This window comes from Mesoplodon mirus (genome assembly GCF_964341445.2).
Source record: "Mesoplodon mirus genome assembly, chromosome: 3".
In the NCBI taxonomy this organism is placed as follows: Eukaryota; Metazoa; Chordata; class Mammalia; order Artiodactyla; family Ziphiidae; genus Mesoplodon; species Mesoplodon mirus.
The window spans coordinates 98,062,047-98,089,988 of NC_138978.1; the positions used below are offsets into that span (position 1 = coordinate 98,062,047).

Consider the following 27,942-nt stretch of genomic DNA (forward strand, 5'->3'; position numbering starts at 1 on the left):
AAATATTTATATATGTCTACTATATGCTAATCATATATAATAATAACTATAAGAGATGCAGGGAAAAGCCTGTAAAGGAGTGTTTAAAGTAGCATGCCCTCTCCAATCAGTTTTTCCCTCTACCCTGGGTCTACTTTTGTTTTTTTTCCCTCAAAGCACTTATTTACTCTCCAAAAGGGACTCATTTACTTACTTATCTACATGTTTTAGTCTGTCTTTATTACTAGAGTGTAAGTGCCAAGAGAAAAAGTATTACCTTGTTCTTCCTCCTCTCAATTTCTCAACACTGGCGTGCCCCATGGATCAATACTGATCCCCTTTCTCTCTACCTACACTCTTATACCTTGGATATAAGTATTATATGTGTTGATGTTATATATGTATCTAGTGTTGATGTTTCTCCAGAATGCCATAATTACACATCCAACTGCTTACTTCAAACACTGGATACTGAATAGATACTTTAAATTTAATGTGTTCCTTCCTCCCCTACAGTCTCTAATCTAGCTACACTTTAGTTAACTCTTCTTATGCTCAGTAAATGGCATCATCATCCACCTAGATGGTAGACAGTTGGGGCTCAAGCCAAAACCTCAAAATTTATCCTTAATTACTCTTCTTCATCTGCAAGTCTATCTATTCTACTTCCAAAATACATCTCAATTCCTGTTCCTTTTCTCCATGTCTACTGTTACCTAACTATTTCTAGCAGTGTCTTTTGCCTGGGCTACTGCAATAGCCCAACTGGTCTTCCTGCTTCTACTCCATTTTTCACACTGCAACCAGAGAAATTTTCATATCTAAAATTTAATCATTACATACATATACACATACACACAGACCTCTACCAAAAATTCTGTCAGTTTCCAATTGCTCTTCGGTTAATCAAGACTTCAAACTAAACCACAGGGCCCTCATGGTCTCGCTCTATATACAAGACATTTTGTGGAGGGGTTCTCCATAGTTTTTCTAGTTTTTATTAATGTCTGTCCCTCCCTTGTTCCCCAACCCGTCTTCCATGGGAGCCAAACTTTGATATAGTGTTTACTGCTATACAGTTACCATCTAATCAAGTAGCAAATAAAAAAGAGAGGTTAAGAGGCACCTTAGGCCTCCAGATTGTAGTAGCTGCACCTAAAATAATACCTCTATCCAGAATCCTCAATGCCCTCTTTGTATGGAATAAGGAAGACTTCTCTGCCTCGCTCCATTAAGGAACGGGGCAGAATAGTGTAAAGGCCAGTCACACTAGCAGGGTCAAATCCCAGTTCGGTCATTTAATAGCTGTGTGACTTACACCTCCCTGTATTGTACATCAGAGTGCTCAATTGTAAAATGGGGAGGAGTACCTACACCTTAGAGTGGTTGATGGGATTTATATTAGGGCATCTCTCCCTAGAGGCCGCTAATTCCGTGAAAGGGAACCACGGCCAGACCGTATCAGGCTGCTGCTACGTGTCCGATGATTCAAGAAAACAAGTGTCTGTCTCAACTTTTTGTTCCTTAAAACTGAGTTCGCCTGGCTACGTGAAGGCTACTGAGCCAAAGAAAGAATGTGCAATCTTTAGGCATTATCATCCCTAGTGTAGACACAGAACCGGTATTCCCACACCAAGTCCCAGCCAGCCAATCAGACGCACTTTGCAATCTGCCAGGATTAGAAACCCCGCTAGCGCAACTCCAGACCTCCCTGGCGCCACGCCCAGACCCGCTACCAGCTAGCACATGCGCAAAAGTGACTCCTTCTGGCCTTGGGGTTACTTCCTCTTTCGTGAAAGGGGCTGAAGTCTCTCACGCATTGACAGTTTTTTTAAATCCTTACACCTCTCTCGGGGGAATTTTTGTTTTTAATGCCGTCATCAACTACCTGGAATTTGAATCATTTTGCTTTCCCATCACCGTGGAACTTTGACCTTCAGTCTGAGGAACGTGTCTCCGAAGAGCTGGCACCCGTCCGTGGTGCAGGTCTCGCGAGAAGGCTACATCTCTCGCGTTACTTCCTTGTTTCCAGAATCCTTAGCGCGAAGTGGGAAAACACTCATTTAGCTCAGCTTTTTGTGATCCCTGCGGTTTCTTCAGTGGCTTCCCTGTTGTTGGTTCTCCGTGAGAAATGGCGGCTCCAGAACAGCCGCTTCCGATGTCGAGAGGATGCCAGAGCTCTGCTTCGCTTTCTCCGCCGCGGGGCGACCGAACCCTTTTAGTGAGGCACCTGCCAGCCGAGCTGACCGCTGAGGAGAAAGAGGACTTACTGAAGTATTTCGGGGCGCAGTCCGTGCGCGTCCTGTCCGATAAGGGGCGACTGGTAAGGGCGCGCCGGTCCCGAGCCTCCGGGGAAGGCCCTTGGCCATTGACCTGGGGAGGGGGAGTTCTGACAGAAGGAAGAGGACAGAAAAGAGTGAGGGAGATGCGCTTGTGTAGTGGGGGCTTCCCAGTCTTTCCTCCTTCATATCAAAATATCTTGCGTCCCAAGTCAAGTTTTAATTGGCTCGAGCCTAGGTTAGTCTCCGCGCTGCGGAAAAGGGCAAGTGAGAAAGGCAAAGAAGAAAAACTGAAAAGAGAAGCTTAGTTATGTTCCATTTTCCCATCCTGGGAATCTCGAAACTCCTCTGCATTTGGAGGTATTTCTCTTAGGCTCAAGAATACTCTCAGAAATATGTAACGAAGGACTGTTTAAAAATCTTGGTTTACTTATAAGCCAGCGTCAAGACATTCATCAAAATAGAGGAGAAGCTACACTAGTCAGTAACTTGAGTAAACTAAGTTACAGGATTTCTACTAAGTTTTTGACGAAGATGTTCTTCATAAAAAATTTCCAACGGAATCCTTCAGGGAGCAATATTTTAAGACTGTTCAAAGTCCAACACTGGGAGGTACACAATTACTTTATTTTCCTTTATACCTGAAGATGTTTTAGATGAGTTCTCTCCATTAAAATAGCAGTGGTGATGTTAAGTTTCTGCCAGATGACCTGTGATGGGGCGAAACATCAGTGGTTAAAGTCTCCCCAGGTGTTTCTAATAATGCAGCCAGGGTTGAGAATTACTGAGTTAGGAGAAAGACCAATTTAAACTTTGCATTTGGCTATATAGAGGAAAGTTTAGATCATAGATGCGTTATACATGGAAGATATTTTATATTTTTGGATGGTTTAAGGGTGGTCCTCTGTGTATAGTAGGGGTTTTTAAACTTATGGACTGTCGAACTACTTGAAAATATATGTAAAACATGCTGTGTGTGTGTGTGTGCGTGTGTGCGCGTGCGTGCCCCTTTATATGAGAAAGTTTTTCAAAGAAGTTTGATCCTAAACTGATTAAAAAGCAGTGTACTGAATTTAGTAATGAGTTAAATGATCTGGATTTCCTGTCCTTTTCTGTGATTTTATTAATGTGTCAAATCACTGTCAGCTGGTAAAATATCAGACTTCCTTATGAGAAATTATATTTGAAATAATTTGTACCTTGTTTTTCAGAAACATACAGCTTTTGCTACTTTCCCTAATGAAAAAGCAGCTATAAAGGTATGACTTTTTCTTTTCTATTATTAACAATTTTCTGTTATCCAGTTTTAGTTCAAAAATGGAGCATAATGTTAAACAATAGTTTTTAAAAGCAAAAGGGTTTGTATTTTCAGAGTCTGCCCCATAGGCTACATTTGGTTTGTCATCTGGCAGATTTTGCCCAATGTTTGGGCATAAGACTAGTAGATTAACTGGAACATGAATTAAAATTGAATTGTAATCTCGTATGTAATTAAAAATGACAAGTTCTAAAGGATGCAAACATTGATAAATCTCTGTAACTGTTGCAAGACAAGATGTTTTAAGCATTAAATGGAAAATATATATATATTAAAAAAAAATCCTAGGGGATCATTTGCAAAGGAGGTGACCTTTGAGGTAGACCTTTAATGATTAGTTAGATTCTGAGAAGAAAACAAAGGGAGATGGACCTTCCAGGTTTAGAGAACACTAAATAAAGCTGTGGGGCATGGAAAGTTCTAAGTGGAGCAAAAACTAAGAGTTGAAATTGAAATAGGACTTGGAAGATAGGTTGAGTCTAAATTTGGGTGGAAGGGAGGGAGGGATTGAATTTTGTTTAGTAGTTATTCTTAAGGCACTTGATATATTTGAGCTGACCAGTAATATGGTCAAGTCTGTGAAAGACATCTGGTAGAGTTCATGTAACGGATTGGATATGGAAAAAGATTAGAGTTAGAAAGACCAAATGGGAAAGCAAAGATAAGAGAAATGTTATAATGGCTAAGGCAAGAGAAAGGATCTGAATAAGGCAGTAAGAAGACAAAGAAAGAAGTAGATATACATTTGGTAGAGATTGTGTTTGTTGGTCCTGTGATCCCTGTAGATGTAGTGGTTGAGAGAGAGGGAATACTTGGAAATTTTTGGACTGAGTTATTGGGTTATTACATTAGTTGACATGAAGGGCAGGATTCAGAGGATGTTTGCAAAGGTAGGTAATGAGTTCACATATTATCTATTAATTTTGTGGAGCCTGTGGGCTACTTCTGTGGAAATATTTTAAAAACAATTAAAAATATGGGCCTAGAGCTGAGGCAGGGTTAAAAATGGAGTTTCCTCAACAAGGTAAATGGATATGGTTGCCCAAAGGGAGAAGAGCCAACAAAGAAGACTGGGAGGGAGAAGTTAAAAAGGAAGTAGAACTAGAAAATAAATTCTCATGGATGCAAGGAGAAGAGAGTTTTAAGAAGATAAGATCCTGTGATGACACAAGGTGAAGAATGAACACAGTCTATTAGTAAAGTATTTTTATTGTGAAACTATAGAAATGACCCAAATTTTTATCAGTAAGAGGAAAGGATACTTTAAATTGTAGTATATCCATACACTGGACTACAACCCTCAGAGAATGAGCTCAAATGAATATGTACTAATAAGGAATATAGCCCAGATAGAGTACATGAATAAAGTTGCAAAACATTATATAATATGTAACCTTGGAATTTTGGAAAACTAGTATCAATACTGTGTATGTTAGTTTATAGAACAAAATGTAGCAGAGCTATAAACCAAATTGAATAATAAATGTCTTTCTCCAAGGATGGGATTACAGAGGACTTTCACATTATATGTATTAAAGTATAGGAAAAATTTTTTTTCAGAAAAGACCTTTTGAAATATAGCATAAAAAGTTTTTAGTAAAATATGGTAATGAAAACCACCTTGTTTTAGAGTCAAGATTAACTTGGGGGAGAGGGCATGGAACCAGTCATTGTCTAGCATTAAAACTTAAAAGCCATAACTTTGAAAAGAATGTGTGACATACATTTTGAGAGGAAGAAACTTAAAGCAATTCAGCAATTCAGCCGTATTTCAGATAATCAAAGGCTCACTGATAGTAAGAGGTCTAGGCTGATTTAAGGACTTGAAAATTATTGAAACATATAGAAAATTGCTTTGTATAATGGAGTCGAGTAAGGATGCATAAAGATGGTAGAATAAAATTATCGTCCCTGTTGGGCTTCCCTGGTGGCGCAGTGGTTGAGAGTCTGCCTGCCGATGCAGGGGACACGGGTTCGTGCCCCGGTCCGGGAAGATCCCACATGCTGTGGAGCGGCTAGGCCTGTGAGCCATGGCCGCTGAGCCTGCGTGTCCAGAGCCTGTGCTCCGCAGCGGGAGAGGCCACAACAGTGAGAGGCCCGCGTAACGCAAAAAAAAAAAAAAAAAAAAAAAAAAAAAAAATTATAGTCCCTGTTAAGGCCTAAAGTTCCATTTGTTCAAAAAATATTGAGTGCCTGCTATTTGCTAGATGCTGCTTTAGGTCTTGGGATATATCAATGAATAAAACACAGATTTATGCCCTCATCGGAGCTCACATTCTCAAAGGGGAGACAGACCATAAATAATAGCTTAATGAGTTTAATATTTTAGAAAATGATAAATGCTATAAGAAAAGAACCATAGGATCAGGAGTGCTGGGTTGGGAGGATTAAACTACAGTTAAGGTGGTTATGGTCATATTTGAGCAACATTTTAAAGGAAGTGAAGGAAGTTAGCTAAGGGAATTTTGGGGAAGTGCATTCCAATAAGAGGAATAGCTGGCATGCACTAGCTTGTGGCTAAAGCAAAAAAAAAAAAAAATGAGGGGAGATACTGAATTTGAGATCAGAGAAGTAAGAGGGCCATATCATGTAGGTACTGTAAGGACCGTAGATGTTACTCTGAGTAAAATTGGGAGCCACTGTAGTATTGTTAGCAAAGCAGTAACATAATTCACCTTATATTTAAAAGTATCACTTTGTGTTGAGAGTAGATGGAAGGCAGGGAAGAGTAAAAACAGGGAAATCTGTTAAAAGGTTATACTGTTAATTCGGTCCAGAGATGATGGTTGCTTGGACCATGATGTTAGCAGTGGAGATGGTAGGAAATAATCAGATTCTGGATATATTTTGTAGGTAGAAGCAAACAGGATTTCTCAGTGGCTTGGATATGCAACGTGGGAAAGAGGTGTTAAGGATGGTTCCAAGATTTTTGACATAAGTAAATGAAAGAAGGGGGTTACCATTGGAAGGTTCCAGATGGAGAACATTTGAGGGGGGATGGAGAGAGAAGATTCAATTCCTGAAGTCTTAATTTTAAAATATTTAAAATTAAGAGAAGCTTTCCAGTAGTTTGGATATATGTTCCTGGATTTAAGGACAGAGGTTTGGGCTGAAATTATAAATTGGGAAATCATCAGCATAGAGATGGTTTTTAAAATTAGAGTGCTGGATTAGATAGAGAGGACCAATAATAGACCTCTGGAGTATGACAGCATTAAGAGTTTGAGATGGCATAAGCCACAGTGATTGAGGAGTAGAAACCAATGAGCTGGGAAGAAACCTGTAGGAAATTATAGTGTCTAGACACCAAATGAAGAACATGTATGAAGGAGGGAGTGGAGTGATTGTGTTAAATGCAGTAAAATGAAGATTGAGAATTGACCATTGGTGTGGCAGTACAGAATTTGTTGTTTATGACAAGCAGTGTCAGTGGACTGATTAAGGCATGAACCTGATTGGAGTGGGTTTGAGACTGGATGGGCAGAGAGGAATTTTAGATAGAGGGCATAGATAATTCTTGAGTTTTACTGCAAGAGTAATTTAAGGCGGAGTGTGGGGTGGGGGCGGGTGGGGGAGAATGATAAGTTGGATCAACAGATAAAGAAAAAATATTTTTTAGGATGGGAGAAATCAGACTATGTTTGTATGCTGATATCGATGATCCAATAGAGGACAGAAAATTAGCAATGTAGGTAGGAACACACCCTGTACAGTTCCAGAGAGCAGAAGAGAGGCTGGGAATTAGTATACAAGTAAAACAACTAGATTTAAATAAAAACATGGATTGTTAACATATGATAACAGATAGAGGATAGAATATGTGGAGGCAGAAGCTGGTAGATGGGAACTTATGGTGAGAAATCTGAAGTTCTCATCTTGTTGCTTCAGTTTTCTCAAAGTAGGAAGCAGTATCCTAGGCTAAAAGAATGGGACAGGAGTATTGTGAGGTTGAGGAAGAAGGAAATAGTACAAAATATTGTCTTAGAGATTGGTAGAAAAAATGAACTAATATAATATATGACGGTGGCTTCCTTAAGGGTCACCCTCAGATTTGTGGTTGTGAATTTAAAGTGAGACTAGCCCAATTCATTATGTTTGTTTTTCTAACCATTTTCAGCTGCCTGGGTATAGGCAGCATTGTATTTAACCAGATCTTAGTTTTCCTAAGTGATTGGAAACAGTTGCTTAATAAGTAATGAAGCCTTGTCAGCCTGAGATGAGAAATGGGTAAGAAACAGCCAAGGAAATGTTAAGAGTGTTAACAAAAAACATGTATAAATTATTTTATATATGGTAGCTAACAAATAATTTTGGTACAGTTATTAATTTTTTTTTTTTACTCTTCCAACTGAAGGCATTGACAAGACTTCATCAACTGAAGCTTTTAGGTCATACTTTAGTTGTTGAATTTGCAAAAGAGCAAGATCAAGTTCATTCACCATGTCCTTCTTCAAGCACTGAAAAAAAGAAAAGGTATGTAGCTAGGTTTTCGTACATTTTAAAAGTGTTTTTTTAAATCCGTTGTATTGCTCTTGGATTGTTTTCAGACTAGCAGGTAAATAATTTGAAACAGTAAATGGTTATATCTTTCTACTGAATCTAGTACATTAAAGCAATATATTTGTTCATTCCTAATTGTGCATCAGGAACCTGAGTATTGATTTAATATTAGGAATTAATCAATGTGAAGTGGGAAAAGAGTAGGGAGAAAAGCATTCAACTTTAAGTGGAGGGAAGGTAACTAGTATAAAGTCCTTGTGTTAGATATAGCAAGGTGTCATGAATAGGCGTGGCCTGGTATTTGGGTCCCAGCTGTAATTCTTTGTAGTTATATAACCTTTATAAATTTGCTTTACACCAGTGGTTCTCAAAGTATAATCCCTGTACCAGCTTCATCATCTAGGATCTTGACTGAAAGAAAGATTCTTAGGCCTTTAACCTAGTCCTACTGAATCAGAAATTTGGGGTATTGGGGGTGGGGAGGAGGATAGGCCCCAGCAGTCTGAGTTTTAACAGACCCTCATTGATGTACATTGAGAAAATTTGTGTGCCACTGATTTATACCATGTGAACTTCAGTTTTGGTGGGGCGGGGGTGTCAGTGAGATTTATCATAGCATCTTCATAGGGTTGCTGTGAGGAGTAAATGAAAATGTGCCATGCCTTCTATAATATCTGGAATAGATACTCTTTTTCATTGGTGTTTACTTAAATAGTTGAAAGTTTTACTTATGGAACTGTTTTCATAATGCCTTGTTTGAAAAGATGATATGTCATTTATTTATTTATTTATTTATTTTGGGCTGCGTTGGGTCTTTGTAGCTGCATGCAGGCTTTCTCTCGTTGCGGCGAGCGGGGGCTATTCTTCGCTGCGGTGTGCAGGCTTCTCATTGTAGTGGCTTCTCTTGTCGTGGAGCACGGGCTCTAGGCGCATGGGCTTCAGTAGTTGTGGCTCATGGGCTTAGTTGCGCCACGGCATGTGGGATCTTCCCGGACCAGGGCTTGAACCCATGTCCCCTGCATTGACAGGCAGATTCATAACCACTGTGCCACCAGGGAAGCCCAGTATGTCATTTTTATATGCAATTTTTCATTCTATTTCTAAAGGTAAGATCAACTTTGATTCTGTATTTCTTAGGTCTGATGATACTGTGGAAGATGATAAAGAAAAGAAAGAACTTGATTGTTTAACCATAGAAAATGGAATTGCACCAAACCATGGGTTAGCATTTTTTGTTTGTATTACATCGTTCTTTTGGTTTTGTTTTGGATAGGTGGTGTGTGTGTGGGATGTGTGTGTATTGCAAATAAGATAATTTTTTAAAGAACATTTTATTATGTATCGTGCATATTTTTAATGTGCTGATTAAACATACTGAGCTCTAAGAGTTTGTCACTGAATTTGGTTCCATTAAAATGTTCAGTTGTAAGATATTCTCTGATAAGAAATGCCGTATTCTTCTATAATGCAATCAGAAGGCAAGTTTCTTTTTAAATGTAATCAATTGGATCTGTTTGGAACAGAGTACTCTTACTGAATCATTTGAGCAATTTGTATGTTATTAGTTTACCTAAAATGAGTTATTGATATGAAGCTTATTAAAACACAATAAGCATTTTAAAATATTTTTTTAGGCTGACTTTTCCTCTAAATTCATGCCTCAAGTATATGTACCCACCACCTTCAAGCACAATTCTAGCAAACATAGTAAATGCTTTGGCAAGTGTGCCTAAGTTCTACGTACAGGTAAGTAGAATAAAACGTTCCTCAAAGTAAGTACTTGTACAACCTTATATGTTACTTTTCATGCTAATTCTCAAACTTTTTTTTATAATAGTATTAGACTAATTCCTATAGGGACAATGATGTTTCAGTATTTTAAAGGTGTCTTCGTTTGTGCTGCTATAACTAAGTACCATAGCCTGGATGGCTTTTAAATAATAAAAAAATTATTTTTCACAGTCTAGAGGCTGGAAGTTGGAGATCAGTGTGCCAGCATGGTTAGGTTCTGGTGAGGGCCCTCTTCTGGGTTGCAGATGGCCGTTTTCTCTTTGTATCCTCATGTAGCTGAAAGAGGGTGAGACAGCTCTCTCTTGTGCTTTTTATAAGGGACGCTAATCCCATTTATGGGTGTTCTACCCTTATGACCTAATTACTTCCCAAAGGCTTTATGTCCTAATACCATCCCATTGTGGGTTAGGATTCAACATAAGAATTTTGGAGGGGGACACAAACATTCAGTCCCTTGCAAAAGGTAATAAAAAATTACTATATTCAAGTAAATGCTTTTATAAACTATAGCTTAAAAATACTAACATGTTTAGTATTAATAATACTAATAAACATAAGCTAATTTGGGAAATATAATTTCTGGTAATTCTTTGTTACTTTAGCATACACCTTTTCCTTTCTTAAAGGAAAGGACATAGAGGACCCCTCAGCAAATGCTTGAAAGTACTGACAATAAAACGTACTTTTAAGTACAAAATATAGATGATACTTCTTTGTTGTACTTCTCTGTTTCATAATTTCACAATAATCAAGGGGAAAAAAAAACAGTTCAGTAAATTTTTATATTGTAAGAACATGACATTTTTAATAACGAGAATAATTGTATTTGTAGAATTGACAAATATTTTAGGAAGGCTAATCTTCTGAGATACACCAGTGCCTGAGATATATTAGTTTAGCCCTGTCCTGGGATTATAAAGGCAAGAGGTGGTCCTTCCTTTGCACTAAAGTAATGAATAGTGTTATTGCAAAGTTTTTAAGTACATAGAATATCAGATATGAGTTGAATCATCATTTTTCTATTTTATTTTAAATGTTTTACCACTTTTATTAAGGTGCTTCATCTTATGAATAAAATGAATTTGCCCACACCTTTTGGACCAATTACTGCAAGGCCTCCCATGGTAAGAAAGCTCTTAGAATTTTCAAGATTCAAAATTTCTCTTCTTGAGGTGAAATTATTGAGGCTAAATTTTACAAATGTTGTGCCAGTGACCTCTAATGTCAGAGAGGTCTAAGCCTGCAGATCAAGAAGAAAGAGAGAATTATATGTGTGGGAGTTTTTTATGCTAACATTTCATTGACTAAGATTCAGGGGAAATCTAACTGCAAAGGAGGTTTGGAAATTTAGTCCAGCTAAGTGCCAAGGAAGAATAAACAAGTTTTGTGATCAGCTAAAGGCTGCTAAGACAAGTGTTGCATCAATATATGTTGAATGTGTAGAAGAAAATCATGAGGTAGAGAGATGCGAGAATCATGTATCTGAAAGGAAATGGTTTTCTAAACATCATAGATTACCATAGTATTTTTGCTTTGTTCTTTTAATTAGTATGAGGACTATATGCCACTACATGCTCCTCTTCCACCTGCATCTCCTCAGCCACCAGAGGAACCTCCTTTGCCAGATGAGGATGAGGAATTATCTAGTAAAGAATCAGAATATGAAAGCAGTGATGATGAAGACCGTCAAAGGTTTGCAATGTCAAATAATACTTGTTTAGATTCTAAGAAACATAGAATATGGGAGAGAGATTCTCTTGCTCTTCTTAAGTTTTGCATACACTTCTTCATAATTCAGGGTCTTTAGAATTTGTCTATCCCCAGCTCCCCATCGTGCTATAGATTAAGACCTGAAACTGGGTATCAAGACTTAAGGGAACATTTTTGTATTATGAATAATTTTTTGGATTGATGATTATGGTATACAGTTGATCCTCATTATTTTTTGATTCTGTATTTGCAAATTTGCCTACTTGTTACAATTTATTTATGACTTTAGCACCAATAATTACAGTGCTTTTATGATCTTCTGAAGACAGCATGTGTAGAATGGTGAAAAATTTGAGTCTCTTGACATGCATATTCCTAGATGAGGTAGAACAAGGTGACATTCTGCCTTCTTGTTTCAGCTCTCATACCATAAACAAGTGTCTTTTTCACTATTTGTACCATGTTTTGCACATTTTTGTGCTGTTTCTTGTTGATTTTGCTGTTTAAAATGGTCTCCAAGCATAGTGTTGAAGTGCTGTCTAGTGTTTCCAAGATCAAGAAGGTTGTGATGTGCGTTATGGAGAAAATGCTGTGTGTTAGATAAACTTTGTTCAGGCCTGAGTTATAGCACTATTGACGGTGAGTTCAATGTTAATGAATCAACAATATATATTAAATAAGGTGTTCTTAAACAGAAACACGCACAAAACCAGGTATGTATTGATCAACAGATGAAATGTGAGCACATGCTTGCAGGAACATCACTGCCCTAGGGGCAGTGATCCATTATTCACTAATTCAGTGTTTGTGGAGACTTTACAGAACAAAATTAAGTTGTATTTCTGTTTTTGTCAGCTTATTCCCCTGGACTTTATTCACCTCAGAATAATTTCTAGAGCAGTTCTATAGGATTTTATACAAAAACATTCACAAAAATTACTGCAAATGAATTATTCTTTTATTGGTTGTTCTTGATGATCTACATATATTTTGTTTAAAGATTCTGGCAAAAAGCAATAAATTGTTAATAATGTTCAGGTATATAATCCACAGCATAGCCTAAGACAGGAATTGCTAAACATTTTCTGTATAGGGCCAAAGAGTTCTGTTGAAGTGGAAAGCAGCCATAGATGATACCTAAATAAGTGGATGTTGCTATCTTCCAACAAAACTTTTTATTTAAAAATAACAGACACTGACTAGATTTGGTCCTTCGGCTGTAATTTGTCAACCCCTAGCCTAAAAGACCTGTGTAGGCCAATGATGGAAATCTTAGGCAGATATGCACAGAAGCAACCAGATACAGAAGGAGTGGTTGACAGGAGTCAAAATCCAAGCAGAGAATCTAAGCAACGTATATAAGTAATCAGCAGCAATTTGACTGTTACTGAGGCAACGTCCACTTGAGTAGTGGCTCCATATATTTTGTCTTTCTGAGGAAGGAGTGAATAGAGTGTCTGTCTTGAATAGAGACAATAAGGAAGGCTGGCAGTTCTTAATAGACTAACTTGTTGCTAAATAAAGAATGTAGAACATTGCAATGGGCTAATTACTTAACCTGTAAATTTTATTTTCTTTATAAAAATAATAATAGTAATGATAAATGCTTTAATAGGCTAGCTAAAACCATTTTTGTTTTTGTTTATTTAGGTTTCCATTTAGGGATGTAGTGAGGAATCCTGCTAATTCATCTTGAGTCATGAGAACAAAGCCTTTGCATGAACTAACCTCTGGTTTCATGCTTCTCTGTTATCTTCTGGAAATATTATAAAATATGCCACTATGTATTTGTCAGCAAATGTCTATTGATTACTTACTTAACATATGCCTTGCACTGTGTAGAGTCTTAGTATACTTTGGGTGAGCAATCTATGAATACAGACATATATTTTGTATAACTGGATTTATTCATAAATTTTTTGGTAAACCATGATTGTTAAGAGGCTTTAAAAATTTATAACATGTTTTCATTTTTCCTCACTTAAGGAGAAAAGGTTTAAAACTTATTTTAACCAAATTCTTCTTCACTACATTTTACTGTGCTTGTTTTGCTTTCAAATTTCACAAACTTAACTCTGGAGAAGTAGAGCTGTGACTAGTGATTTTTGAACTTGCTCTGTGGAAGCACTATATCTGATCCTGTGGAAGATCCAAGAAAGCCTAGACAAGATCTATTCTAGATATTATTCATAATCATAATGGAGATAAGCTATATATAAGGTATCAATTGTCACCCCTTGATTGATTAAGCTACTTCAGAGTATAGTATTTGAAAACTCTGTTCTCAAGTATCTTGTTTATATAATGATGTTTTCCAACAATTATGCACAAAATATTTTAAGTAAAAGTACTTAAGTGCAGGTTCTTTTTAATAATTAAAATATGAATCAAAATAATTTTACTATGTTCGCAAGGTCTTTTGAATATTAGTCAAGAAAAGAGCAATAAAGTTACAGAGATTAGTGTATTTTGTTTAACTTTTTGGCATCAAAGTTCAGTCATTTGGGCAACTAATAATTTTTTTAGTAAAACATATCTTTAAAAATTGCAATTAAGTAAATTCCAAATTCCTTCAAACTAAGATGAAAGTTGAGCAAGGAGATTTGTAACTTGAGCTTTTGTCAGATTGATTATATCTTATTTGATGGCTTAGAAATTATAGTTATGCCATACAAATCATTTTATAATTTATAAGCTCAATACAAATTTGTTTAACAAAAGCAGTTATAAATAGCTATGCTTCTACAAAAAGAAATCTTTTCTACTTTTCTTTCCTCCAATGTAGAATGAGCAAACTAATGGAACTAGCAAATCTTCAGCCCAAAAGACCAAAAACAGTAAAGCAGCACCATGTGAGAAAAAAGAGAAAAATAAAGGATCTGTTGAATATGCCATCATCTGCTTCACACAGGTAATTTTGTTTTGGATTATAAGATAAGGGTTTTGTATGTACTTTGTCTGATTGCTTAACTCAAATCATACCTCACTCTGACTTTTATTTCATCAGTCCACGGGTTTACCAGTGACTGATTATTTGCCAAATTCACAAGTATCCTTAATTCTCAAAGTTGACCAGCATTTGATACTATTGACTACCCCAGGTTTCAAAATTGTCCACCCTTAATTTTACATTCTCTTTTTTTATTTCTCATCTTATTTCCTCTCTTCCTCTTTTCCTTCCTACTTTTTTCTTTTGTGACTTTCTCTTACTCACTCACTTGCTTTTTTTTAAAATCCTGGATTCCATATACTCCTGTCCATTGTCATTTTCTGTTCATATATTTATGCTCCTTGTTAATATCATTAATTTTTCAATGGTTCACCTGTTGCAGCTAATAGATTCCAAATCTCCATTTCTAGATTTAACCTCCTGAGATCTAAAGTCTTCATTTCCAGCTTCCTATTTGCATACTCAGTGTCTTGTAGGCACTTTTAAGATATTATCCAAAACAAAATTCATTTACTTTCCTTTCATTATCTCTTTCTCCTCCTGCATTCACAGTTCTGATAATGGCATCCATCACCAGTGTTTTTATATGAAATTTTGTTAATTTCTCCTAACTCCACTACCTGATATCAAACATTTTTTTACTTCAAAGTACCCTACCTGGTAAAAGTTCACATGTAGTACTGTACATGTACATGGCTTAGCACACAGGTCCCACCTTTAAATATTTATCAAATATGTGATAAGTTCTCTGATAAATATTATGTGGTTTGGAACATTCTTCCAAAGCTCAATGCTATCTTTTCAAACAGTGAGTTAATAGTCTTATGGGTAAGTAAGCCGTATGCACAGATGACTGTCACATTAGCAATTATAATAAATGGCATAAGAAGAAGATGTAACTAAGAATGAAGGGTTGTGAGGAAGGAGAGGTCACAGCCAGTCAAGAAATCTGGAAAGACTTTAAGAGATAGGAGACATTTGAGCTGGGCTTGAAGGATGAGAGGCAAAACTTAGGCAGGGAAGAGATATTCAGTGTGAATGAAAAAGTGAGTTTCCAGAGGTAGGAAAATTTGGTGCGTAGGAATAGAAATGATGAAAGGGAAAGCTAGAAGGATGTGGAGATAACTGCCTTAAATGTTAAGTTATGGTGTTTGAATACATTGAGGGAGCCATTGTAATGCCATTGATATTAAAAACAAGAATTTCTTTCAGACTTTGTCACCTTGTAATAAACTTTCCAGGAAAATTATGTAGATGTTGGGTGATGGTCAGGGCTATGGGTACGAAAGAATTTTATTAGGTATAAATTAACTTCCGACTATGTCTTAAATTTTCAGTTAGAGTAGAGAAATGGCCAATGAAATAGTACTTATTACGTGTATTTCGTTTGAAATATATTGTCCTTTTTTTTCCTTTTTCACTGATTATCTGACATTTTGCTTAACAAATTTTCTTTGAAATTATGGCAGAAATTGTACTTGCCTTTTTGCCATGGAATTCAATGTATTTTAATATCTTAATCAGATGAAAATTGCCATTAATTGCAATTTTAATTTTATTCAGCTTTTCTACAAGGTAAATTTCTCTTGAACTTGTAAGTAACTATAAATTGAGGAAGAAGTTTGTTAAAATGATCTTTTTACATTTTTAAAGGAATGGGTCTTTGGGTTTTTTTTTAATTATTATTTTATGTTAAGTATACATAATATGATGCATATTTCCCATGTATGTATGTTTTGACACCACAGTCCCATGCTTTTGATCTGTAGCAGCACCAAACAATTAAAAACTAATACAGTTGACCCTTCAACAGCACAGGTTTGAACTGTGTGGGTCCACTTATATGCAGACTTTTTCTCAATAAATACTACAGTACTGCATGATTTGAGGTTGGTTGAATCCCTAGATATGGATCCATAGATACAGAGGAACCATGGATATGGAAGGCTGATGAAGTTATATACAGCTTTTCAACTGCTGCAGGGTTGGGGCCCTTAACCCCTAAGTTGTTCCAGGGTCAGCTGTAATGTGAACCAATTAAATTTACCAATAGCCACATTAAAAGATAAAATTAATTCTAATAATATATTTTATCCAACGGATTATATCTGAAATGTTATTTTAACATATAATTAATATAAAAAGTTATTAAAACATTTTATATTTCTTTTTTCACACAATGTTGTTAAACTCTGGTGTATATTTTATACTTAGAGCATAAGTACAGCAACATTTCAAATGCTTATTAGCCACATGTGGCTTCTGGCTACTGCATTGACCTGCATAGGTTTATTATATATAGTATATAGAATACAGTGCATAAAATGCTTACATTAAACACAGAATGAACTTTTTTGCTTATTGGTAAATATCCTGAAGTTTAGAATCAATAGTCCTAAAGTCCTATCTCTGTCATTTACTGAGTGACTTTATGCAATTTCTTAACACCCTTTAGCCGCAAACTCCTTATCTGTCTAAACTAGGAATTTAATAATACCTATATGAGAACATTTGTTAGGATTTATTGAAGTTAAATGTAAGTTACTTTGTTCAATGCCTATAGTGTGTTTTATCAGTGTTAGCTTTTTAAATCTAAAGTAAATATGAAATAATGTTTTTACTCAAAATTTTATTTGCAATTACAAAGTAATGCTGTGATTGTTTGTAAACAGCAGTTTACATCCAGTGTTGTTACCTTCGGATGTATTTGACCAACCACAACCTGTAGGTAATAAAAAAATTGAATTCCATATATCTACCGACATGTCAGCTGCATTTAAGAAAGATTTAGAAAAAGAACAAAATTGTGAAGAACAAAATTGTGGTAAGCGTATTCTAGTTCTTTAACATGCTATGTAAAAATTCTTCTCAGTTTTTTTTGTATTAGAATTAAATTTTATGGTTTTTTTTTAGTATTTGTGAATATATTTAAAATATGCAATTAGGTCTTTGTTAGCGTCTTAGAATACTATCCATTTTAAACTTTTTTATATAACTAAAATTGGAGCTTAGTGGTAAGATTGTCACAGTTACCTTTTGCTAGTAATGAACTCTAGGGTGAGGTTTAGTCTCGTTTTTGCTGATGTTTACACTAAAAATATGATAAAACAGTTTCTTGTATTGATCTGTTTTTTCATTGCTTGTTATATGTGATGCTCTGGTTTTATTAGTACAGTTGTATTATTGGTTAGGAAAACAAGCAGTGTGATTATTTTTTGGGTTGTAGATTTCATGTAAAAAAATTTTTCTTAATCCAAAAGACATGGAAGATTGTTTACAAGATACTATTTGTTAAGTTTGAAGATAATGTATTGAATTACAGATTTTTTTCTGCTTATTTTAAACATTAATTTGATGTTATACTACAGTGGCATTTCTTTGTTCTTTAATTTTTAAATTTCAGAAATAATACCAGCTTATAGAAAATATAATCAAAACAGAAGCATATAAAGTTTTAAAAAGCTAACACCTCAAACCCCGCTTCCCTATCCCAATACTTAGAGATAACCATTGTTAATAATTTGGTATGAAAATAGTCCTTCCAGATCTTATCCTATACTTGTGTATAAACATTTTATTTTCCCTTACTTTTTAAATTTTTTTTATTTTTTTTATTTTTATTTTTTTAATTTATTTATTTTTTTTGTGGTACGCGAGCCTCTCACTCTTGTGGCCTCTCCCTTTGCGCAGCACAGACCCCAGACTCACAGGCTCAGCGGCCATGGCTCACGGGCCTAGCCGCTCCGCGGCATGTGGTATCTTCCCGGACTGGGGCACGAACCTGTGTCCCCTGCATCGGCAGGCGGACTCTCAACCACTGCGCCACCAGGGAAGCCCCCTTACTTCTTTTTTTAAATAGCCATCATGGGTTACATTTTTATGGCTGCATAGCACTCCATAGTATAGTTATAACAATCTTTATTTAATTATACTCTATTGATAGAAGTTGAGGTTGTTTCCATTTTCTTTATTATTACAGAAAATTCTGGAATATACATTTTTGTACATATATCTTTGAGCACTTGTGTGAATATAGGATAGAGTTCTAGTAAGTATTGCAAATATACTGAGTGATAAACTGTAACTGGTTTTAATTCCTGTCTCTCTGATGGTTAGTGAGAATGCATTGCCTTTTCAGATAGCTCCTTTTTTGTTTGTTTCAGTATTTATATTTGTATTTTTGTATGGTTTTCTTTCTTATCTCATGGCTAGTCACCCCTTGACACAAGTTTTTATTTTTTTAAGTTTAATTTACTCAAGGATTTAGACCTTTGTGAGGGGGGGACAATCGTCCCATTCTGCATCAATGTAGAGTAATGCTGAATTAACAGTAAAAACAGTTTTAAAAGTTTTTTTCTTACTGATGCCTTCAGGCTACAGGAGGTCTGTTGGTACGACGGTTTTTCTATGTTATGAGGAGACTTTTATAATCCTAAATATGGCATGTTATTTGCATCATTTTCACAGCTTTTTTAGGGTTTTGTTTGTTTTTTTAGGTAGTATAACTAGAATTTTTCTACTGAATGTTTAATCCTGTCCTTCCCAACCCTCTCCCCCAAGTCAGTTTAATTTTTGCTGAAGGTAAGATTCATGTTTTCTGAATGCAATCCATTATGTTGCTATGTTGTAAATTTAAAATTTATAATCGTTTTTAATTTTCCTATTTGAATAAGTAATTAAGTGCACAAATACTTCTTTTTCCTGACTTTGATTAGGATTGGCTCTTTTTTTTTTTTTGGTGAGAAGCATAATGGATGTGTTTTTAGTACCCTCAAATGGAAGTGTCTTATTTTATGATTTTCATGTTCTAATGGCAGAGTTGAGTAGTCATGATAGAAACCATATGGCCTGCAAAGCCTAAAGTATTTACTGTTTGAGCCTTTATAGAAAAAGTTTGCTTATCCTTGTTTCAGAGTATTGAGAAAAACACCAAAGAGTTTTATTGCTAGAATATATCTTAAAAATTAAAAATGGAGAAGAAAAACTGTTTTGAAGGGAGGGATTTTTAATGGCTGATGTCAATGTTAACTCTTAGACTTACCTGCTTCTGAAGTTGATGAATCCAATATAGGATTTGGAAAAATCTTCCCAAAACCAAATTTGAGCATCGCAGAGGAGATTAAAGAAGACTCTGATGAAATGCCATCAGAATGTATTTCTAGAAGGGAGTTGGAAAAGGGCAGAATTTCTAGAGAAGGTAATTTTCATGAAATAAACCAGCATTTATTCCATTTTACATTTCTTTGGCCCTTCAGAAGCAAAACAAATCTCTTCATGTTGTTTACTTTATTCAAAGCACATGCTTCAAAACATCTCTCCAGTTAATGTTTTTAATCACCACTTTTGGTATTTAGTACTCATACTTTATAGGGAGGAAAAGCATCTCTCAGTATAATGTTTCCAGTCTATATTTATTTGGAAGAATGTTTTCATTCCTGAAACTTATATGACATGTTAAATCAGTGTGGCCCACAGTCTGGAATTCTGTATTCTGGCTACAGTTGATAGACCATCACAGTACTGTATCTGAGATGTATGCAGAGCAATTATTTGTCTAAAAAAAAATAGTTTTAACTATTTGGTGATTAAAAGCCTGTGTTTATGAATTTTATATCGTAATGTGATAGTTTTTTACTTCTTAATGGATTTTTCTTGTTTTAGTATATTTTAGGAAAATACTTAGGGGTTTTAGATTGACATGTAACACATTATAATTTTTCCCATAATAATGGGAAACAGACTTCCAACTGACATATTTTTGCCTAGAACATCTAGTTGTCAGTAAAGATAGTTATTGTCACTAAATAGGAGTAGCCGTATAGAGATTCAGAAGCCACAGTTTGCCTGAAATACTTGATTATTACATTTGAGTACTTTATTTTTACCTTTGAATATATTGGTGCTGGTAGTTTGGGAGATTGACTTTAAGCAAAATAATTACACAAATATTTGGTAGCATCTTTATTTGCTTTAGTTTTTGTAATAAAGTAACTCATCTTAAAGTTAAGCTTTACAGAGTTTTAACAGAAATATTTTATTGGATAAATTTTAGTTATTCTAGATGCCTGAAAGTTTTAAACTTTTTTTCATATCACCACTTTAGATTTTTAATGGGTATTTTTATCCCATTAGTAACATTGCCATTAATTTGTATGGTTTTAACATTTTCTTAATGCTTATTTTGTCTATTTAACAGATATATTTGAATGCCATTATAGTTTTTCTTTGAAAAATTGATGAAACTGTCTTAATTTTGTATCCTTGTTTTGTTTTTATATAAGAAATGGAAACACTTTCAGTTTTTAGAAGTTATGAACCTGGTGAACCAAACTGTAGAATTTATGTAAAGAATTTAGCTAAACAAGTTAAAGAAAAGGTAAGTTGAAATTTATAAATTGGTTTTATTATTTTACATGTTTTTCCCCTGGCTTTCCTTATTAGTCTTTTCCTTGTTGAAATTCTAGGACCTTAAATTTATTTTTGGAAGATACGTTGACTTTTCGTCGGAAACACAACGCATAATGTAAGTGTCATGTATATTCTCAAATTGTGTTTTGTTTTTAATCTGTTAGAAATTAGCCCTTTTTTAAACATCATTTCCCCTTTAGAGATTAAAATTATATGAAGAAATTGCTCTTATCTTTTAGACATCTAGAGCAAGAGTCAGCAAAGTTCTTTTTAAATTGACAGATAGTAAAAATTTAATATTATACTAAAATAGTATGGTGTCTGTTGCAACTACTCAGTTTTGTCTTTGTGGCATTAAAGCAGCTGTAAACAATACATAAATGAACAGTAATGGCTGAGTTCCAGTAAAGCATTATTTATAGAAACAGGCCTCAATCCCTAGCCCTAAAGCAGTGGTTCTCAAACTTTAACCTGTGTAAGAGCTTATTAAAACCATTTCCTTGGTCTATCCCTAGACAGTCTGATATTCTAGGTTGAGATAGGGCTCATGAATTTGTGTTTCTAAAATGTGTATGGATGATGACTAAGCTGCTGCTCCAAAGATTACATTTTGAAAACTAGCATTTTAATGACTCATCCAGGAATATATAGCAGTCAGGCAGAGTTTTAATGACTCATCCAGGAATATATAGCAGTCAGGCAGAGTTTTAATGACTCATCCAGGAATATATAGCAGTCAGGCAGAGTTTTTTAGATTCTTACCATGGCAGTAACTTCTCTTCGTTCAATTCAGAAGGCTTCCAGTTTTATGAGTGCAAAAGAGAACGATATGATTTGTAAATGATATCGAAGCTAATGTTTGGAGTTAGAATTTCATTCTTTAAAATTTTATAATTGGTTAACTCTAGAGCATGTAAGATCTTGGCCATATAAATTAGAAGTAAAGAAAATTAGAAAAGGTAAGGAGAGAGACTTTTGAATGGAGGTAAATTAGATAAATGACTCTAGTTAATTTTGCTTTAATCTTCATGTGAAACTAATATTTTTAAAGTCTTATCTGGGCTATGTACCTTTTTAAATAGGCATGCACAGTGATCACCATGTCTTAAAAACCATGTCCATTTTATATTCATTAGTGACAGATATATCTTATCAGGATAACAAAAGTTTATGTTGCTGGCCATGCAAAATACTGGCCCTTTTCCTTGTTGCTGCCTTTGAATCATGATTATAAGGGGAAAAAATTTAAAAATAGATAATATGTGTGTGTGTATATATATAAATATATGTATGTGTCACATAGGTATATATAAGTATATGTATTGTGTGTCTGTGTGTATATATATATACGTGCACACATATATATATATAATGTATATACATTCTTTCTATTTCCAGTATTGCCTGCCATTAGAATTTGAAGGGAAAAGAAAATTCTATATTGAGAAAGCTGTACACATCAAAATGATAAATTAATAATTGTCTCCTGTGGGACTAGTCATGTGAATTTGTTAGAAAACAATTTAGCTGCATTTTTTGATACTTTAAATATTTTATATGCTTTTGCTAGTCTCATAGACTAAATGCTAGGCAGTACTTTAGTTATAAATTAGTCTGTTTTTTTAAGTAGTTTTGAGTATAGTTTCCTCCCCCAAAATGTTGAAAAATGAATACACTAGGGAATAATAGAAGACTACACTTGGAATACAAATTCTGTTTTGTGTTTTTGGCTTTAACTTTAGCGATCGGTGCGACCTTGAAGAAGTCACTCCGTCTCTGTACACATCATCTGTAAAATGGTGGTTTTTGACTGGATGATCAGTGAAGTCCCTTCCTACTCTGAAATTCCATGTTACTTTTTCTGTAGTTCCTGTCAGCCCTTTTATTCTTGGTCGTATAGTTGTTTTTTTTTTTTTTACTTGAGTAAATATCAGTATTAAATTGGCTGAATAAAACTGTTTAAAAATAGAGATATGAAAGAAAAACTTATGAAGTTTGCTTTTATAGTTGCTAGTAATATATGATTTTTAAATCACATATATTTATAACAGCTAAAAAAAGATAAGCACATCATCAAAATAATTCTGTAAGTATTACCTACTTAGAGAATCAATTTTAGAACAGAATATAAAATATAATTTTAGAAAGCTTGAGTAATGTGCTAATCAGATAGTATAGTCGTTTTTATTCTGAAACAGCAAATTTTTAAATTGTTCAACGCATTCCCATTGACTTCATCAGAATTCTTTGACAATTCTTTGAGTCAAAATCATTTTTTCTTCCGTGACTTCTAGGTTTGATATACGCTTGATGAAAGAAGGTCGCATGAAAGGACAAGCTTTCATTGGACTTCCAAATGAAAAAGCAGCAGCAAAAGCATTAAAGGAAGCTAATGGATACATTCTTTTTGGAAAACCTATGGTGGTTGTATCCTTCAAATCTGTCTGTTCCAAGACTTATGGATCAATAGTTTTTAGGAATAAGGGTATAATTAAAACCAATTTTTATATTATCCTTCATCTCAACAGCTGGTATTCTAGCTTGAGAATACTCAGTTATAAATATATTTAGTTGAGTCAAATGACAATGTTATTTAAATTTTTATTGGAAAATAAGCATCATGAGGTTATTAAAATCCAGCCAAGTGTAAACATTTAACTTAATACAGCTTAAAATATACATACTCATGCTAAGCCTAAGATACTATAGTATCCATAAGTACATTTGGAATCGTTAAAGATATGATTCGTTGTAGTTTTATTATCTTATATTTTATTGTATTATAATTCATATTTATGTTTGAGAATTTTAATAACAAAGTATATATCATTGATTTACCATCCTGCTTTCAGTAGTTAATGCAGTTTCAAACTAGAAATCAGTGGGATAAATGAAGGAGCAAAGGTCTAGGTGTAAAAAATGACTAAAAGAAAAGATAAATTTTTTATTTCTTCCTCAGATCATGGACAGCTAGGAGGCAGTCAACAAATATTTGATGAATGACTGAGTAGGGAGACAAATATAGAGATAAATTAAAAACTGTACTCCTACCCTACATTAGGAAGTTCTTGACAATTCATTAGAAAAGATTACTTTCATGTTTGTGAACAAAACCTTAATTTTTAAATATTAGCAGTTTGCTCGATCTGCCAGACCAAAACAAGATTCTAAAGAAGGAAAAAGAAAGTGTTAAAAATTAGTAAAGGTAAGTGTGGAGATAACATAATAAAAGGACAAGACTTTCTTGAGATAAAATTAAGGAAGGATAAAAGCCTGAGAGAATAGTAATTCGTGTACCTTCTAACATTTTTAAAGGATCCTCCCTCTGACTCTTTCTGTCTATGCAGTTAATTTCCATTAAACTTCACAATTAAAACTATGGAATAAAACCTATTTGTAAAAATTAAATTTGGGGAATGAATTTTATAAGGGCAGTGTATCTTTATTAGTCTTTATTTACTTTTTCTTCATAGAGTAAAGCAGTAGTTCTTAAATTTTAACATGTATTATAATCACCTAGAGGGCCTGATAAAACACAGATTACTGGGTTTCCCCTCACCCCCACCCAGAGTTTCTGATTCAGTCGGTCTGCAAGGGGGTTGGGCCTTGGGTAGTCAATCATCCCTAGTTTTCCTGTGATTAAGGGGTTTTCCAGGATACTGGACTTTTTAATGCTAACACTGGGAAAGTGTCTGCCACGCCAGGACAAGTTGGTTACCCTTGGTGGGAGCTGAGAATTTGCATTGCTAATTACTAATTGTACACCTCACAGAAATATGTACATATTTTTTTGGAATGAAGTATTTCATCTTTCAAATAAGTAATTTTAATTCATACTTAAGTAATTTAATGATTAAAAATGGTAGAATTAAGCATTTTATATCACATTGATTTAAGAAAGATGAGTAGAAATATATTCCTTTTGTTTTTTATTATTTTAAATCTTTCTGCCTTAGTATACTGGAAGAATGTGAAGTAAGTGAGCCAGAATTACTGATGGTTAAGCTGAAAAAATTATATAAAGAAAATTTTGCCTAATGTTTGTTCCTTTTGGGAGGCACCTTGAATATTTGAATTTTGTTGTAAAGTGTCTATACTAGTATAGTCAGAAGTCTTACAAATACCTTAGAAGAACAGATAAAAATAAACCATTTTCAGTGTATGTTTAAAAAAATCATTTTATTTGTAAATCTAGTATGACAAATAAGAAAAAAATTAAATTGCATTCTGCTGTTCTTCTTTAGAAGCATTCCTGCGTAAATACTGCTGTAATACTGTCATACAAAGTGTATCCTTTCTTGTTGTATCCTTTTTGGGGCAGTGTTTTTTTGATTTTCCTGCAAGTGTTTTGTCTCTCCCCAACCCATTGATCCAGTTTAAGCAATAATTTTTTTACAATGTATTGAAATGAAGTACTTTAAAAATTATCTGTGTTGATTGAACAAATCTTTTATGGGATTTTTAGATTTGTTGCTAAATTTTCTGTGCTGTCCTTTAGGTTATGTAATTTTTCCAGGGAAAATTAGTGAATCAGGTCAGCTTTTTACTTGGACAATGTATACATTTGCTTTAACACAAATTTTATTCTTGTTTTTTCTATTTATGTATTTTCTAAACCTAATTCAGTAGCATATATGTTTTCTTTTTCATGATGTATCTGGTTTAGGTGTTCTGTATATATAATGTGTTGTAAAATTTGATTGGTTTTTTTTTCCTATTAAAAAGTACATTTGTTGAAAATTTAAATAACTGGATTTCAATGTAAATTCCAAATAAGAGTAGCAGACCTTACATCTGAGGTTTTATTATTGAGATAGCAAGTAGAAGTATCTTTTTTCCTCTTTCTTTTTCTAAGCAAAGTAAAACAAAGGAATAAGAAAAGAGTAACAGAGAGGAGAATACATAATGTTGACTCAGGGTAGCTCAGTAAGTGGAAAGAAAAATTCTGGTAGGTATGTAAGAGCAGTGGTTTCCAGACTAGTTGATAAACAGAACCACCTGAACAGTGGTTCTCAGTTTTGGCTGCATATTGGAGTGACTTGTGGAACTTTAAAAAAAAAAAAAACTGACTAAAGAAAACAATAATAATAAACTAAAAAATATACTGATGCCTGGGTTTTTCCCCCAGAGTTTTGATTCAATGGTCTGGATTGCAGCATACATATTAGGATTTTCAGATTTCCCAAAGTATTGGTTCTAATGTGCAACCAAAGTTGAGAACTATTGAGGAAGGATTTTTACACATAAAGATTCCTGGACTCTGCCCTAGAGCTAATAAATCAGAATCTCTGGAATCAGGACCAAGAATCTAATTTAAAAAGGTCCCTTAGTAGTTCTAAAGACTGACCAGTTTGGATTCTACTTGTTAGATTAAAATGGCAAGGTGGATCCGAGACACCAACCTAACCATCTAAACTTTTATAAGTAGGAAAATAAAGCATTGGAGCCTTTACATTTCTTTCTTGCAAATCCTGCTATAAATAGTACTATGAAACCAATGAAAAATTCTGTTAATCATTGTCACTCTGAGTACAAAAAGTTAGAGATACTGAAATTGCTGTTACTTTTTTCTATTGGCACAGTTAAAATGTTTTATTTTTTAATGTTATAAACCAGTTTCTGTGTAAGCTGTTTATTTAGACAATTAAAATTTTGTTGTACTGACATGATTCACTAATTTTCTAAGTATAAATGTTTTAGCTTTTAGGTATTTTAAAACTAGTGAACTGTTTTATAATCGTGATTACTTTTAATGAATTTCTATGGTATTTTAGGTTCCATTTGAATTTTTCATATCTCTCAAGTGCTTTCCAACTTTGTGGAGACGAAATTGACCACCTGGACTATGGAACTGTGCGTAACAGCTTTTAAAGTGTATTTAAAAATTAAAACTATATGCATTTAAATCAATTTATTAGAGATATATCACATGTATTTTAATCATCTTCCTCATATATAATAAATTATTTTCTTTCCAATAAAATAATGATCTTAATTTTTCTTTATGTTTTATACATCAAGGAAAGTATAATTTGATAATTACATAAATTTTTTATTAAGTAGTTTTATATTAAATATAAATTTTCTTTTATGATTTCAAATATTGCCCTTTTTTCATTCTTACCTGGATAGTGATGCACTTAACATTTTTTTTATAGTAATCTTATTTCTTGTAATTACTCTAGGAGTGGTTTTGATTGGCTATGAGTTTTGATGATTTTTTTTGTTGTCGATTTTGTTTTTGTTTTTGTGTTTTTTTAGTAGTGGGGGATTTTTCGCAGTTTAGGGAATTTGTATCCTTGCCCTAACTTAGTTTTCCAGTTTTGTGTCCCCCAATCTATCAGAATGTCACTCAGTGGTGTAAATGTTTCTCATATAAAGTTATTCTCTTCCCTTAGTGAAATTAATTTCAGCTCTCTGTTAAGTATGAAACTTTGATATGTTTTATTTAATTTGCTCTGATTGATACTCTCCTGTGAGTATGTAATAACAGTTTTATCTCAGAGTCATGTCTTTGTTGGAATGATGTTGTGAATCACAGCTTCTTCCCTTTTACTCGTAGCTTTGTGAAATAAGGTAAATGAGAAACTTAAAGATAGGAAGAAGAATGAGAATGTGAACCCTGGAACATGTTAGTGTTTAGATGTCAAGTGGTAAGAAAACGTCAAAGAATGATGACTAGGAATAGGTAGAGCCAAATGAAGAAAAAAATCTCAACTAGGAAGGAATGATTAAACATGTCAGGTCTGTTAATGATGCAAGAAAGATGAGTTCTGAAGACAACTCTATTAAGTCTTGCTCTCTAGGGAAGTAGAGAAATGGACTGTTAATATAGGGGGGTATGGTATCAAGGTTTTTGTTTTTATTTTATAAAGATTGAAGATATAGCAGATTTATGTGTTAATAGGACTAAGCTAGTAGAGAACATGATGTGGAGGAAGGAGAGGAATATTGCTGGAGCCATAGATACGGTGTACAAATAGAAGGGTTAGTTTTAAAGACGGGTG

At 34.2% G+C, this 27,942-nt stretch overlaps 1 protein-coding gene across 5 annotated transcripts; it reads left to right on the plus strand.

The window, feature by feature from the left end:
- Positions 1-1,762: 1,762 nt before the first annotated feature.
- RNPC3 (RNA binding region (RNP1, RRM) containing 3) lies at positions 1,763-26,822 on the plus strand. Of its 5 annotated transcripts, none has more exons than XM_082615700.1 (15): positions 1,763-2,302; positions 3,470-3,517; positions 7,931-8,049; positions 9,214-9,297; positions 9,711-9,822; positions 10,923-10,991; positions 11,417-11,559; positions 14,363-14,488; positions 17,200-17,351; positions 19,563-19,724; positions 20,809-20,903; positions 20,992-21,050; positions 23,230-23,362; positions 24,069-24,140; positions 26,710-26,822. In XM_082615700.1, the coding sequence occupies exons 1-14, from the start codon at positions 2,111-2,113 to the stop codon at positions 24,126-24,128; spliced, it is 1,554 nt and encodes a 517-aa protein (XP_082471826.1). In that variant the 5' UTR covers positions 1,763-2,110; the 3' UTR covers positions 24,129-24,140; positions 26,710-26,822. The 5 variants fall into 5 exon arrangements, with proteins under 5 accessions (XP_082471826.1, XP_082471827.1, XP_082471828.1 ...); XM_082615701.1 differs by lacking the exon at positions 26,710-26,822 and adding an exon at positions 25,180-25,324 and having other exon boundaries at positions 17,203-17,351; XM_082615702.1 differs by lacking the exon at positions 26,710-26,822 and adding an exon at positions 25,180-25,324 and having other exon boundaries at positions 11,468-11,559.
- Positions 26,823-27,942: the final 1,120 nt, after the last annotated feature.

Bases quoted from the DNA above. Each gene is read 5' to 3' on its own strand.
- RNPC3 (XM_082615700.1), top strand. From the start codon at position 2,111: ATGGCGGCTCCAGAACAGCCGCTTCCGATGTCGAGAGGATGCCAGAGC. The intron at 10,992-11,416 runs GTAAGAAAGCTC...TCTTTTAATTAG, and splicing joins TTACTGCAAGGCCTCCCATG to TATGAGGACTATATGCCACT. The intron at 14,489-17,199 runs GTAATTTTGTTT...GTTTGTAAACAG, and splicing joins CCATCATCTGCTTCACACAG to CAGTTTACATCCAGTGTTGT.